Source organism: Bombina bombina, chromosome 7, assembly GCF_027579735.1.
Source record: "Bombina bombina isolate aBomBom1 chromosome 7, aBomBom1.pri, whole genome shotgun sequence".
NCBI lineage: Eukaryota > Metazoa > Chordata > Amphibia > Anura > Bombinatoridae > Bombina > Bombina bombina.
The window spans coordinates 483930447-483947014 of record NC_069505.1 but is presented as its reverse complement, the minus strand read 5'-3'; the positions used below and the strand labels follow the sequence as shown (position 1 = coordinate 483947014).

Below are 16568 nucleotides of genomic sequence, written 5' to 3'. Positions count from 1 at the left end.
CTCTGTAGTTATGGAAGCGTAAGCCAAGCTTCACTGAGAATATTAACTAGCTAATCTGTGATGTCTTCTGGGTATCCGCTAGCACCAGATTGTTGCTATCCATGTTCAGCAGAAAAAATATGCTTAACAGTTTAGTTATGGAAGAAGGCTGTCACATTTTTATACGCAAAGAGTTAATAATATCCTGGGAGTATGTTATTATATTAGACCACTAATACTAAAGGGACAATAAAACGCAAAATGTTTAGTAAAAAGCTTTGTAATATACTTTATAATTTATCTCTAAAAAATGTGGATTTTCTAATTCTCAGAAATGTATCCACCTAACCCTCCTACATATATTTTCCTAATTGTCTTTAGCAGATAACAACCACAAAACAATGCAGTTTATAGGACCAATATGACTGTGGTTTGCCTTGTTGTCTGCAGACTAAAGCTTGGGTTGGGTCCTCTAAATTAGGCAAGTGGTGGGTCTAGTTTGGCTACTGGAAAAACAATTGCATCAAACAAGATTATTATTTCAAAAATGTTTAGACTTGACTGCTATGTTATTCTATAGCAACACAACAGAAAGTAAAGTGTCATCTGCTGCTTTAAACATACTGTTAGATTGTTATAAAAGAGACTGCTCTATATCAGAAGTCAATAAATCTGTTCAAAAATTAGCCCTGGTCTATATGAATCATGAAAGTTTACACAACTTTACAATTTGATTCCCTTGGTATAATGTGCACAGACCAGCTCGTACTGAGCATGTGCGAGAGTTAACAGTACACACACATACTATGTGTTTTATTGTGATTGGCTGATGGCTGTCACATGATACATGGGCAGTGAAAATGGAATTATCTACGCCGATAGTTTCAAGTCCGCCTGAAGACTTCTGCTCTTTAACTTCTCCACCGCCTTTTAGGCGCTGTAGCGTGGTTAAATCTACCCCCAAGTGTTATTTTATTGTTTTTTTTATTATTCATTTGTTTATTATGTAATTATAATGTATTTAATAGTCGTTTAAATATGTATAGTACTGTGCAAAGATTTTTGGCACGTGGGAAAAAAAGCTATAAAGTTAGAATTTTTTTCAAAAATAGCAATGTTAATAGTTTATTTTTATCAGTCAACAAAATGCAAAGTGAGTGAACAGAAAAAAAATCTAAATTAAATCAATATATATATTTTTAACTGCTCATCATTTACAGAAACTTACATATTCTTGAGTCCCCCTCTTTAGAGTATTTTTTTACCCTAAGGATAATGTTAAAGGGACACTGAAGACTGAACCCAAATTTTTTCTTTTGTGATTCAGATAGAGCATGCAATTTTAAGCAACTTTCTAATTTACTCCTATATCAATTTTTCTTCGTTCTCTTGCTATCTTTATTTGAAAAAGAAGGCATCTAAGCTTCTTTTTTTTGGTTCAGTACTCTGGACAGCACTTTTTATTGGTGGATGAATTTATCCACCAATCAGCAAGAACAACCCAAGTTGTTCATCAAAAATGGGCCGGCATCTAAACTTACATTCTTGCATTTCAAATAAAGATAGCAAGAGAATGAAGAAAATTTGATAATAGGAGTAAATTAGAAAGTTGCTTAAAATGTAATGCTCTATCTGAATCCTGAAAGAAAAAAATTGGGTTCAGTGTCCCTTTAAGGCGTCTCATTCAACTATATATGTTGCCACATACTGTAGCTCATTGAAATGAATGCTCACACTCTTGACGCCAAGGAGGTATCATGCATGTGGGTTGGAACTGAAAGGGAACTCCCAGTGATGTTGTTTTAAACAGTGAATCGGCATCCTTGTTAGGATTCACTCATTACATTGGAGATGCATTGGGGAGAGCTTCACATATGAAGTTCATCTGTTAAGTGCTTTATAAGTTAGGGTTAATACTGTGAATTGCATTCTAAAGTGTATGAATAGTCAGTGCAGAGAGTGGAGGAGGGAGAGGCGGTGTTTTTTCGGAAGGCCATTTATAAGTAGATTGCAGTAATGCATGTGTGACAAAATGAGGGAATTCATTAGTATTTTTGTTGTTAATTGAGTAAAGAAATGCAGAATTCTAAAATTGTTGGTGAGATCTTGAATATGTGGAGTGAATGTGAGTTCAGAGTCAAGTGTGACCCCAAGACAGCAGATATGGGGTGAGGTGCTGAGAATAGAGTTGGAGGTAGTGTGAAGAGATCCAAGAAGAAGTTGCAGAGAGACAGTTGGTAATCTGGTTGAGTAAAGAGGGAGAGATATCAAGAGATGAAAGAGAGGTTTGGAACTCAATGGAGGATATACGTTTTCCAGGGGAGGACTTACAGATAGAAAAAAGCAAGGGACTCAAGTGGATCAGAGGATATGCTGTTAAAGGAAATTGTAAATGAACTGTTTGAGAGATTGAAAGCAAATCAGGAGAGGGCTGTGTCTCGGATGCCAAAAGAATGTAGGATTCGTAAGAGGAGAGGATGGTCAACTGTGTCAAAAGCAGCACAAAGATCTAGAAGAAATAGTAATGAGTGTCTTTTTGCTTTAGCTGATAGCAGATCAATTGTTTTTTTTTAGTAAGAGCAGTTTCTGTTGAGTGTTTAGGGCAAAAAACAGATTCTAGGGGATCAAGTAAAGAGTGAATTGCGAGAAATTGAATTATGCGATTATAGTCCAGTTTTTCTAATAATTTGGAGGCAAAGGGAAGTATAGAGACCGGCCGATAGTTAGAAGGGGTGGAGGGGTCGAGCAAGGGCTTTCTTTAGGATTGTTGGGATTAACGCTGGACTGTATCAGAAAATGCGCCACTGATGAAAGACTGGTTAAAGATATGAGTTTGCACAGGGGTTAAAAAAGCAGAGAGAGAGGGAAGAAGTTGTGAAGGAAAAGGGTCATGTGGACAGGTTGTGAGATGAGAAAAGGATAAGGGTATGAAGGCTTTTACCTCTGTTACAGGAGAGAAGTAACAGAGAGTTTTGTTAATTGAAGGGGTGGGTAGGAGGGTTGGGTTTGGGTGGTGTGAGGGAAAGTTATCTTTTTCTAAATGTGTCAATTTTATTAAAGTATGAAGTTTGTAATCTTGACCACTATGTGAAAGAGAACATTGGTCCTTTTTTAAATGAATATAAAACATCATAGATTGTAACTGTATAACTAAACACTCAGAGAATGTGTCCTCAGCATTTTCTACTGGAGAACATCTCTCTATTTGTGCTAGTATGTAATGTGAAGGTTTTTCTTCTCTATTTGAGGGTCCGTTGTCAGTGTATGTGTTACCAGAGTATGCGTTGTCGGTTTACTATTGATGGTATTATGTTCTGTAGTGTATTAGTATGCACTGGTATATGTTGTTGTATTCTTCCCATGATGTTTACTAGCAGTTTTTTTGAAAGTCTAGTGCTAGTTCTACAGAAATGTGTGGAAATCTTTATCTAGTTCCATTTAATTCCATTGAATTCCATTTCTCATGGTCTTTTCCCTTTTTTTGGTAAGAGTCATAGAATTATTGTATTGAAAATGATCAAATCTAGACAAGTATCCACGCTTGATTTTCCCCAGAAGTATTCTGTCTATATTGTTACCAATGCACCAGGGAACTATGGGTAAGATATGGAAATTAGATATACAATATCTCAGGCTTTTTTTCTTCCAATACTGTGTTCAACCACCCTATGGGGTGGGTTCAGCAAAAAAACAAACCAAAGCTGTTTTGAGTTTATTAACTCTCATCAGCAGATTTTGCTGCTTGTTGAAACTGATTTCCAGAGAAAAGGCAATACTAATTTTCTCTCCCTTTTTTCTTCTCTCATTTTATTTTTCTCCAGGCTCTCCCCTACAGATGCCCAGTTTATGGAGGCCTCCGTGCAGGAATGTCTGTCTATATACAAGGGACAATACATCCCCATGTTAATCAGTAAGAATAATGTCTTTTTGGCTTTTATGTAATTTATAAATGGACAAAAAGAAGAAATATACAATACGGATAAGCACTCCCCTCTCTGATTAGAACCGCTGCCTTCCAACAGTCTCTCCCAAAGGCTGCTGAAATTATATAGGTTGTAGCAGGAGGCGCTGATTAGTAGGAGATTCCAAGAAGTGTCATTTTGTGTCCTCCACGATTACTTCAACAACTGTGTATGTTGAAAAATATCACATTGGCGTAGTGTTTCCGAACACCTTGTAAAAAAGTGTAGAATACTCACAGAGTAGTATTAGGTTAAACAGCTCCACAAACGGCTCCACAAACGGCCAGCAAAATAGATACAAGTTTAATAAAGCTACTTTCTTTCATGTAATTAGCAAGAGTCCATGAGCTAGTGACGTATGGGATATACATTCCTACCAGGAGGGGCAAAGTTTCCCAAACCTTAAAATGCCTATAAATACACCCCTCACCACACCCACAATTCAGTTTTACAAACTTTGCCTCCTATGGAGGTGGTGAAGTAAGTTTGTGCTAGATTCTACGTTGATATGCGCTCCGCAGCAAGTTGGGGCCCGGTTTTCCTCTCAGCGTGCAGTGAATGTCAGAGGGATGTGAGGAGAGTATTGCCTATTTGAATTCAATTATCTCCTTCTACGGGGTCTATTTCATAGGTTCTCTGTTATCGGTCATGGAGATTCATCTCTTACCTCCCTTTTCAGATCGACGATATACTCTTATATATATACCATTACCTCTGCTGATTTTCGTTTCAGTACTGGTTTGGCTTTCTACAAACATGTAGATGAGTGTCCTGGGGTAAGTAAGTCTTATTTTCTGTGACACTCTAAAGCTATGGTTGGGCACTTTTTTATAAAGTTCTAAATATATGTATTCAAACATTTATTTGCCTTGACTCAGGATGTTCAACATTCCTTTTTTTCAGACAGTCAGTTTCATATTTGGGATAATGCATTTGAATCAATCATTTTTTCTTACCTTAAAAAATTTGACTTTTTCCCTGTGGGCTGTTAGGCTCGCGGGGCTGAAAATGCTTCATTTTATTGCGTCATTCTTGGCGCGGACTTTTTTGGCGCAAAAAATCTTTTCTGTTTCCGGCGTCATACGTGTTGCCGGAAGTTGCGTCATTTTTTTGACGTTCTTTTGCGCCAAAAATGTCGGCGTTCCGGATGGGGCGTCATTTTTGTCTCCACATTATTTAAGTCTCATTATTTATTGCTTCTGGTTGCTAGAAGCTTGTTCACTGGCATTTTTTTCCCATTCCTGAAACTGTCATTTAAGGAATTTGATCAATTTTGCTTTATATGTTGTTTTTTCTATTACATATTGCAAGATGTTCCACGTTGCAACTGAGTCAGAAGATACTTCAGGAAAATCACTGCCCGGTGCTGGAGCTACCAAGCTAAGTGTATCTGCTATAAATTTTTGGTATCTGTTTCTCCAGCTGTTGTTTGTATTGCATGTCATGACAAACTTATTAATGCAGATAAAATTTCCTTTAGTACTGTTACATTACCTGTTGCTGTTCCGTCAACATCTAATTTTCAGAGTGTTTCTGATAACATAAGAGATTTTATTTTTTAAATCCATTAAGAAGGCTATGTCTGTTATTTCTCCTTCTAGTTTACATAAAAGTCTTTTAAAACTTCTCTTTTTTCAGATGAATTTTTAAATGAACATCATCATTCTGATACTGATAATGGTTCTTCTGGTTCAGAGGTTTCTGTCTCAGAGGTTGATGCTGATAAATCTTTGTATTTGTTCAAGATGGATTTTATTTGTTCTTTATTTAAAGAAGTATTAATTGCATTAGAAATAGAGGATTCTGGTCCTCTTGATACTAAATCTAAACGTTTAAATAAGGTTTTTAAATCTCCTGTAGTTATTCCAGAAGTGTTTAATCTCCCTGATGCTATTTCTGAAGTAATTTCCAGGGAATGGAATAATTTGGGTAATTCTTTTACTTCTTCTAAACGTTTAAGCAATTATATCCTGTGCCATCTGACAGATTAGAGTTTTTTGGGACAAAATCCCTAAGGTTATGGGGCTGTCTCTACTCCTGCTAAATGTACTACTTTTCCTACGGCAGATAGTACTTCATTTAAGGATCCTTTAGATAGGAAAATTGAATCCTTTCTAAGAAAAGCTTACTTATGTTCAGGTAATCTTCTTAGACCTGCTATATTTTTAGCGGATGTTGCTGCAGCTTCAACTTTTTGGTTGGAAGCTTTAGCGCAACAAGTAACAGATCATAATTTTATAGCATTATTATTATTCTATAACATGCTAATAATTTTATTGGTGATACCATCTTTTGATATCATTAGAGTTGATGTCAGGTATATGTCTCTAGCTATTTTAGCTAGAAAAGCTTTATGGATTAAACTTGGAATGCTGATATGTTTTCTAAGTCAACTTTGCTTTCCCTTTCTTTCCAGGGTAATAAATTATTATCTCAACTGTTTCTGGAAGGAAGGGAACTTTTTTACCAAAGGATAAAAAATCTAAGGTAAATTTAGGTCTAATAATCATTTTCGTTCCTTTCCTCACAACAAGGAACAAAAGCCTTATCCTTCATCCTCAGGAGCGGTATCAGTTTGGAAACTATTTCCAGTTTGGAATATATCCAAGCCTTATAGAAACCTATAGCCAGCTCCTAAGCACCCATGAAGGTGCGGCCCTTATTCCAGCTCAGCTGGTATGGGGCAGATTACGTTTTCTTCAAAGAAATTTGGATCAATTCCGTTCTCAATCTCTGGTTTCAGAACATTGTTTCAGAAAGGTACAGAATTGGCTTCAAGTTAAGGCCTCCTGCTAAGAGATTTTTTTCTTTTCCGTGTCCCAGTTAACACAGCAAAGGCTCAGCATTTCTGAAATGTGTTTCAGATCTAGAGTTGGCTGGAGTAATTATGCCAGTTCCAGTTCTGGAACAGGGGCTGGGGTTTTATTTTATCTCTTCATTGTACTAAAGAAGGTCAATTCCTTCAGACCAGTTCCGGATCTATCAATATTGAATCGTTATGTAAGGATACCAACATTCAAGATGGTTACTGTAGGACTATCCTGCCTTTTGTTTAGTAAGGGCATTATATGTCTACAATAGATTTACAGGATGTGTATCTGCATATTCCGATTCATCCAGATCACTTTTAGTGTCTGAGATTCTCTTTTTAGACAAGCATTACCAGTTTTGTGGCTCTACCGTTTGGCCTAGCCTCAGTTCCAAGAATTTTTTTTCAAAGGTTCTCGGTGCCCTTCTTTCTGTAATCAGAGAACAGGGTTTTGGTATTTCCTTATTTGGACGATATCTTGGTACTTGCTCAGTCTTCTCATTTTCGAAGAATCTCATACGAATCGACTTGTGTTGTTTCTTCAAGTTCATGGTTGGAGGATCAATTTACCAATCAGTTCATTGATTCCTCAGACAAGGGTAACCTTTTTAGGTTTCTAGATAGATTCAGTGTCTATGACTCTGTCCTTGTCAGACAAGAGAAGTTTAACATTGATTTCAGCTTGTCAAAACCTTCAGTCACAATCATTCCCTTTGGTAGCCTTATGCATGGAAATTTTAGGTCTTAGGACTGCCGCATCAGATGCGATCTCCTTTGCTCGTTTTCACATGTGACCTCTTCAGCTCTGTATGCTGAACCAATGGTGCAGGGATTACTCAAAGATATCTCAATTAATATCTTTAAACCGATTATACGACACTCTCTGACATGGTGGACAGATCACCATCGTTTAGTTCAGGGGGCTTCTTTGTTCTTCCGACCTGGACTATAATCTCAACAGATGCAAGTCTTACAGGTTGGGGAGCTGTGTGGGGGTATCTGACGGCACAAGGAGTTTGGGAATCTCAGGAGGTGAGATTTCCGATCAATATTTTGGAACTCCGTGCAATTTTCAGAGCTCTTCAGTCTTGGCCTCTTCTGAAGAGAGAGTTGTTCATTTGTTTTCAGATAGACAATGTCACAACTGTGGCATACATCAATCATCAAGGAGGGACTCACAGTCCTCTGGCTATGAAAGAAGTATCTCGAATTTTGGTTTGGGCGGAATCCAGCTCCTGTCTAATCTCTGCGGTTCATATCGCAGGTATGGACAATTGGAAAGCGGATTATCTCAGTCGCCAAACGTTGCACCTGGGCGAATGGTCTTCAACCAGAGGTATTTCCTCAGATTGTTCAAATGTGGGAACTCCCAGAAATAGATCTGATGGCTTCTCATCTAAACAAGAAACTTCCCTGGTATCTGTCCGGATCCTGGGATCCTCGGGCGGAGGCAGTGGATGCATTATCTCTTCCTTACAAGTGTCATCCTGCCTATATCTTTCCGCCTCTAGTTCTTCTTCCAAGGGTATTCTCCAATATTCTAAAGGAATGCTCATTTGTCCTGCTGGTAGCTCCAGCATGGCCTCACAGGTTTTGGTATGCGGATCTTGTCCGGATGGCCTCTTGCCAGCTGTGGACTCTTCCGTTAAGACCAGTCTTTCTGTCTCAAGGTTCTTTTTTCCATCAGGATCTCAAAACCTTAATTTTAAGGTATGGAGTTTGAACGCTTGATTCTTGGTCAAAGAGGTTTCTCTGACTCTGTGATTGATACTATGTGACAGGCTCGTAAATCTGTATCTAGAGAGATATATTATAGAGTCTGGAAGACTTATATTTCTTAGTGTCTTTCTCATCTTTTTTCTTGGCATTCTTTTTGGATACCGAGAATTTTACAGTTTCTTCAGGATGGTTTAGATAAAGGTTTGTCCGCAAGTTCCTTGAAAGACAAATCTCTGCTCTTTCTGTTCTTTTTCACAGAAGGATTGCTAATCTTCCTGATATTCATTGTTTTGTACAACCTTTGGTTCGTATAAAACCTGTCATTAAGTCAATTTCTCCTCCTTGGAGTTTGAATTTGGTTCTGGGGGCTCTTCAAGCTCCTCCTTTTGAAACCCATGCATTCTTTGGTCGTTATATTACTTTCTTGGAAAGTTTTGTTTCTTTTGGCCATCTCTTCTGCCAGAAGAGTCTCTGAATTATCTACTCTTTTTTGTGAGTCTCCTTTTCTGATTTTGCATCAGGATAAGGCGGTGCTGCGAACTTCTTTTGAATTTTTTACCTAAGGTTGTGAATTCTAACAACATTAGTAGAGAAATTGTGGTTCCTTCATTATGTCCTAATCCTATGAATTCTAAGGAGAAATCATTGCATTCTTTGGATGCTGTTAGAGCTTTGTAATATTATGTTGAAGCTACTAAGTCTTTCCGAAAGACTTCTAGTCTATTTGTCATCTTTTCCGGTTCTAGAAAAGGCCAGAAAGCTTCTGCCATTTCTTTGGCATCTTGGTTGAAATCTTTATTTCATCATGCCTATGTTGAGTCGGGTAACACTCCGCCTCAAAGGATTACAGCTCATTCTACTAGGTCAGTTTCTACTTCCTGGGCGTTTAGGAATGAAGCTTCGGTTGATCAGATTTGCAAAGCAGCAACTTGGTCCTCTTTGCATACTTTTACTAAATTCTACCATTTTGATGTGTTTTCTTCTTCTGAAGCAGTTTTTGGTAGAAACGTACTTCAGGCAGTGGTTTCAGTTTGAATCTTCTGCTTATGTTTTTTCATTAAAATTTTATTCTGGGTGTGGATTATTTTCAGCAGGAATTGGCTGTCTTTATTTTATCCCTCCCTCTCTAGTGACTCTTGCGTGGAAAGATCCACATCTTGGGTAATCATTATCCCATACGTCACTAGCTCATGGACTCTTGCTAATTACATGAAAGAAAACATAATTTATGTAAGAACTTACCTGATAAATTCATTTCTTTCATATTAGCAAGAGTCCATGAGGCCCGCCCTTTTTTGTGGTGGTTTTGATTTTTTTGTATAAAGCACAATTATTTCAATTCCTTATTTTATATGCTTTCGCACTTTTTTCTTATCACCCCACTTCTTGGCTATTCGTTAAACTAAATTGTGGGTGTGGTGAGGGGTGTATTTATAGGCATTTTAAGGTTTGGGAAACTTTGCCCCTCCTGGTAGGAATGTATATCCCATACGTCACTAGCTCATGGACTCTTGCTAATATGAAAGAAATGAATTTATCAGGTAAGTTCTTACATAAATTATGTTTTTTTACCCAAAAGAGCTTATATCTATTTTGCTGACCATTTGTGGAGCCGTTTAACCTAATACTACTCTGTGAGTATTCTACACTTGTTTACAAGGTGTTCGGAAATACTACACCAATGTGATATTTTTCAACAGACCCAGAAACAATTCTTGAAGTAAGCGTGGTGGACACAAAGTGAAACTTCTTGGAATCCCATAAATATATAAATGGCTCTAAATATATAGACAATTTTAATAAATATACTTTTCATTTGAGAAAGACACAATATCTAGGTAGCAGGCCATGTAGTATTAATTACAATGCTAGGGGTATCCCAGAATTTAGGTAAGTTCATATCTGAATGTACACTTTAATGAAATGTGGGTTTGCATGTAACAATGTCATGACATTGTTCTTTGTTACATATAGAGGTATTCTGTATACACATACAAAAGAGAGATTTTATTAACTGAGCCCCCAAATTACACAAAAGCATCATTTCGCACTTTAATGGATAGTTAAAGGGACAGTCTACACCAGAATTTTTATTGTTTAAAAATATAGATAATACCCCACTTTTGCATAACCAACACTGCTATATTAATATATGTTTTAAGCTGTGATTTCCTTGTATCTAAGCCTCTGCAGACTGCCCCCTTAGCTTTTGACATACATGCAGTTTAGCCAATCAGTGCAGACTCATAAATAACTCCACGGGAGAGACCCCAATGTTATCTATATGACACACATGAACTAGTACTGTCTAACTGTGAAAGAAATTCAAAATGCTCTGAGCTAAGAGGCGGTTTTAAACGATTTAGAAATCAGTTTGAGCCTACTTAGGTTTAGCTTTTCAAAAATACCACCAAGGGAACAAAGCAATTTTGATGATTAAAGTTAATTGGAAAGTTGTTTAAAATTGCATGCTCTATCTGAATCATGAAAGTTTAATTTTGACTAATCTGTCCCTTTAAGTCAAAATCAAACTTTCATGATTCAGATAGGGCATGCAATTTTAAACAACTTTCTACTATATTTCCACAATTAAATTTGCTTCATACTCTTGGCATCCTTTTGTTGAAGAGTAATTCTAGGAAGGCTGATAGGATCTCAGAGGTGTTCACGTGTCTTTAACATCCTATAGCAGCAGTGCTTGGAACTATGTATAAAAGTACTATAAACAATGTTGCAAACAGTGCTGCCAGATGGCTAAAGACACGTGCACACTCCTGAGCTGACCTAGGACTACTCTTTAAGGAAAGATAGAAAGAGAACTAAGCAAAATTGATAATAAAAGTAAAAGAGCCTAAGGTGCTTGTACCATCTGGTAATAACTCAATTTGTTGATTGCGGACATGATACAAGCCCCACTTGCATTCTGAGCTGCTGCAGTATTTAACATGTTGGTGCATTGAGGATATCTAGCTATGCTAAGCACCTGGGTAGGGCTTGCTGATTGGTGGCTAAATGTAGTGCTACCCAGGAAGTTGAACCAAAAATGGGCTGGCTCCTAAGCTTTACATTCTTGCTTTTTAAAATAAAGATAGCAAGAGAATGAAGAAAAAAATGATAATAGGAGTAAATTAGAAAGTTGCTTAAAATTGCTGCTCTATCTGAATAATGAAAGAAAAAAATTGGGTTCAGTGTCCCTTTAAGCCCTTCACCGAATCTGACGTATATATACGTTGTGCGGTACTTTGGCTATCGTACTGCAGGACGTATATATACGTAGTCGCTTCAGGATGCTCCAGCACTCTCGGCTGTTAAGTTACAGCCGAGATCTGGAGCACCTGAAGCTTCAGGCATCTCCCGCATATGGAGCGGGAGCGTGATCGCTGCTCTGCCTCCATATGAGGGCAGATGCCTGATCGTTACAGACAGTGACACATTGGGGGGTAGTTATCAAGCCATCAACCTCAAATACGCTGGAATTCCGCAGCGTATTTGTGGCGAGGCTGATACGCCTTAGTTATCAAAGGCTCGAGACCGGCAAAAGTAGAATTTTGTGACGTAAGCTTCGATCCGCCGGACTCAGTCCGACACAGATCGATTCTTACGTCACTCCAGATGTTCCGCACACAAGAGCGGCACATTCTCACTACTTTTGCTAGATATCAAATGACTAGCAGGTACGCTCAGCACTTTTACGGCCCAGCGTACCTGGTTTTCAATCCGCCGCCCCTGGAGGCGGCGGATCCCATAGGAATCAATGGGAGTCTGACCATAGCGAAAGTACAAGTTCGCTGCTGCCAGACATCCCATTGATTTCTATGGGAGCTGTCTGCACCTAACACCCTAACATGTACCCCAAGTCTAAACACCACTAATCTGTCCCCCCTACACCGCCGCAACTAAATAAAGTTTTTACCCCCTAAACCGCCGCTCCCGGAGCCCACCGCAAGCTACTCTATACATATTAACCCCTAAACCGCCACTCCCGGAGCCCACCGCAACTATAATAAATGTATTAACCCCTAAACCGCCGCTCCCTGAACCCGCCGCAACCTATAATAAATTTATTAACCCCTAATCTGCCCCCCCTACACCGTCGCCACCTATAATAAATTTATTAACCCCTTATCTGCCCCCCCTACACCGTCGCCACCTATAATAAATTTATTAACCCCTAATCTGCCCCCCTACACCGTCGCCACCTATAATAAATTTATTAACCCCTATCCTGCCCCCCACTACGCTGCCGCCACTGTAATAAAATTATTAACCCCTAAACCTAAGTCTAACCCTAACCCTAACGCCCCCCTAACTTAAATATTAATTAAATAAATCTAATTAATATTTTTATTATTAACTAAATTAATCCTATTTAAAACTAAATACTTACCTTTAAAATAAACCCTAATATAGCTACAATATAAATAATAATTATATTCTAGCTATCTTAGGATTTATTTTTATTTTACAGGCATCTTTCAATTTATTTTAACTAGGTACAATAACTATAGTTATTAACTATTTAATAGCTTACATAGCTAAAATAAACTGAAATTTACCTGTAAAATAAATCGTAACCTAAGTTATAATTACACCTAACACTACACTATACTTTAATAAATTATTTCTATTTAAAACTAAATACTTACTTGTAAAATAAACCCGAATATAGCTACAATATAAATAATAATTATATTGTAGCTATCTTAGGATTTATATTTATTTTACAGGTAACTTTGTATTTATTTTAGCTAGTTAGAATAGTTATTAAATAGTTATTAACTATTTAATAACTACCTAGCTAAAAGAAATACAAAATTACCTGTAAAATAAATCCTAACCTAAGTTACAATTAAGCCTAATACTACACTATCATTAAATTAATTAAATAAGCTCTTTTGCCTGTAAAAGAAAAATACAACCCCCCCCAACATTAAAACCCACCACCCACATACCCCTAATCTAACCCAAACCCCCCTTAAAATAACCTAACACTAATCCCCTGAAGATCATCCTACCTTTAGTTGTCTTCACTCAGCCGAGCCACCGATGGAACTGAAGAGGACATCCGGACCGGCAGAAGTTATCCTCCAAGGGGCGCTGAAGAAATCTTCCATCCGATGAAGTGATTCTCCAAGCGGCGCTGAAGAAATCTTCCATCCGGGCGAGGTCATCTTCCAAGAGGCGCTGAAGAAGTCTTCTATCCGGGCGAGGTCATCGTCGAAGCCGGGTCTTGAATGTTCATCCCGCCGACGCGGAACATCCTCCTCTCCCGACGAACTACCGACGAATGAAGGCTCCTTTAAGGGACGTCATCCAAGATGGCGTCCCTTCAATTCCGATTGGCTGATAGGATTCTGTCAGCCAATCGGAATTAAGGTAGGAAAAATCTGATTGGCTGATGGAATCAGCCAATCAGATTCAAGTTCAATCCGATTGGCTGATCCAATCAGCCAATCAGATTGAGCTTGCATTCTATTGGCTGTTCCGATTTATTTATTTGCGGCGAGGTGCGGGATCAGCAGGATAGGGGTTAATAACTTTATTATAGAGGGCGACGGTATATGGGGGGGCAGGATAAGGGTTAATAGGTATAATGTAGGTGGCAGCGGTGTCCGGGAGCGGCGGTTTAGGGGTTAATACATTTATAAGACTTGGGGCGGGGTCTAGGAGCGGCGGTTTAGGGGTTAGTAACTTTATTTAGTTGCGGGGGGCTCTGGGGGCGCTGGTATAGGGGGTAGAACAGTGTAGTTTAGTGTGGGTGCTTAGTGACAGGCTAGCAAGAAAGCTGTCAAACAGCCGAAGAGCAGCGAGATCGGATGAGTGATAACTCTCACAGTCCGCTGCTCATCGCCCCGCGGCTTTTTGACAGCTTTTTTTGATAACTTAGGCATATTTTTTCAGGTCCGCGGCGGCGATGGTAGGCGAGCTTAGGCGGGCGTATTGGGCCGGCGAAGGCAGGAAAGTAGACACGTTGATAACTACCCCCCTGTGTGTGTCACCATTTGTAACGATCTTCTGCTGGATCCGGCGGGAGGTGTGGGCGGAAGTTGGGTGGCGGGTGGGAGGCCCAACAGAGGAGGCGGGAGGGAGCGTGAGGAAGTGGGAGGGGCCCTACGCTTCGAAACAGAAAAAAACAAAGGGACAGGGAATTATGGGGCAGCTACGCTACAGAAAAGGGGATCTGGGGACCCCCCTAACTAAAGATCATGGGTGGGGGAGGTGGGGGCATACACAGGCAGACAGCTGCTAGTACATAAGATGGAACCTAACAGTCAGAGGGGGAAGGTTTAGAGAGCTGTTTGGGGGGGATCAGGGAAGTTGGAGGATAAGAGGGGATCCTACACTTGAGAAATGCTTTAAAAAAAATGTTATTTTTTTTTAAAAAAAGCCTTATTTTTTTCATACTGGCAGACTGCCGGTACCTAAGATGGGGGTTACCAGTGGGGGAGGGAAGAGACCTCTTTGGGAGGGATCAGGGGGTGGGGAGTGTCAGGTAGGAGGCTAATCTCTACACTAAAGCTAACATTAACCTTTTAAGATACCTAATTAACCCATTCACTGCCGGGAATAATAGAAGTGTGGTGCGCAGCTGCAATTAGCGGCCTTCTAATTACCAAAAAGCAATGACAAAGCCATATATGTTTGCTATTTCTGAACAAAGGGGATCCCAGAGAAACTTTTACAAACATTTGTGCCATGATTGCACAAGCAGTATGTAAATAATTTATGTGAGAAACCAAAAGTTTGTGAAAAAAGAACCACATTTTTTTTTTTTATGGCATTTGGTGGTAAAATGGTGGCAGGAAATTATACCAAAATGGGCCTAGATCAATACCTTGGGTTGTCTACTTAAAAAATATATATGTATATAGATATGATAGGTAAATATAAAAAAAGAAGGCTCTATTTCTGTTTAAATAGAGTGATGCTGAAAATGCTCTGGTATTTTGGGCAAGTTTTTGTTTAGAAGTCCTGGGGCGCGTTCAAATATACGGTACAGGTTTCGGGGCAAGCGTGGGAACCCGCGCCACCCGTAATTTCACCTTGCACATCGGGGTATTACATATACTGCGCCGTTAGATGCTAAACTGGCGTAAGTAGAACAAACTGGCGATCTTCGGAAATGTGCGCAAATACACATTTTAGTCGTAATTACGCTATTCAAAATTCATATAAAAACCCATGCGCAGCCGCCATTTTCTTCAGTGTGTTTGGATTGTTCTTTGAGCTACAGCACACTACACTGGAGTGGAGGATTAGTTAGAGTAGAGAGAGAGGCGCAAGTATATGTCCACAATGTGATAAAGTGATGAGATCTGATTTTACCTACAAGCTCAATCCATTTGATTATGTTGTGGCTTCAAACTATTTCAAATACACAAATAAACCTTAAAAAAACAATATCATAGTATACTGTCCCTTTAACCTTGAGATGCTGCTTAAATGTATGTGTTTGTTAAGGCTTCCAGGGAGTTACGTTGCTTTTTTAGTCAGTACAAGGGTTGCTGCGCCTGCAATATGTGGCGAGATGAGAATGGAGTAGATTTTCTGAATTCTACTCACGTAAGTCCTTACGCTGTATATTGGATACCAAATTGCGCGTCTGTTCTATGTTAGTCTATGGGTAAAAAAAATTTGTCCGAAGGGTGAAATATACACGTGTAACTTGTATGCTATGCCGTATATGTAATACCAAAATCTCGTAAAATCTGGCATCGACAGGCTTTTGCGGGCGACGCTGCATATGTAATGGAGGCCCTAGTAGTGAAAGGGTTAAACCCATAAATGTAAAGTAATTCCTGGCTTTATGGTATGTTTTAAAAGAAACTCTACTCTTTATAACTACAATACTGTCAATATTTGCAGGTTTGTTGTAAACTTTTCCTGTGGTCAATATGACGGAGCAGACATTGCCTTGCATTTTAATCCTCGGTTTGATGGCAGCAACAGAATTGTGCTTAACACCTTCCAGAGAGGCTCATGGGGGGCGGAGGAAGACCGGAGAGATTTGTTCCCATTTCATAGAGGACAGCACTTTGAAATTGTCTTTTTCGTGAATCCAGGTGGATACCAGGTAAAGAAAACCCTGACGAGATCTT

At 39.0% G+C, this 16568-nt stretch overlaps 1 protein-coding gene across 1 annotated transcript in view; it reads left to right on the top strand.

The window, feature by feature from the left end:
• Window positions 1-16568, top strand: part of LOC128666796 (galectin-4-like) — a 63263-nt gene that overhangs the window by 1306 nt on the left and 45389 nt on the right. Inside the window, exons 2-3 of the mRNA XM_053721591.1 lie at window positions 3801-3889; window positions 16336-16543. Of these exons, the coding sequence (XP_053577566.1) occupies window positions 3801-3889; window positions 16336-16543 (297 nt within the window). The remainder of the gene's footprint in view (window positions 1-3800; window positions 3890-16335; window positions 16544-16568) is intronic.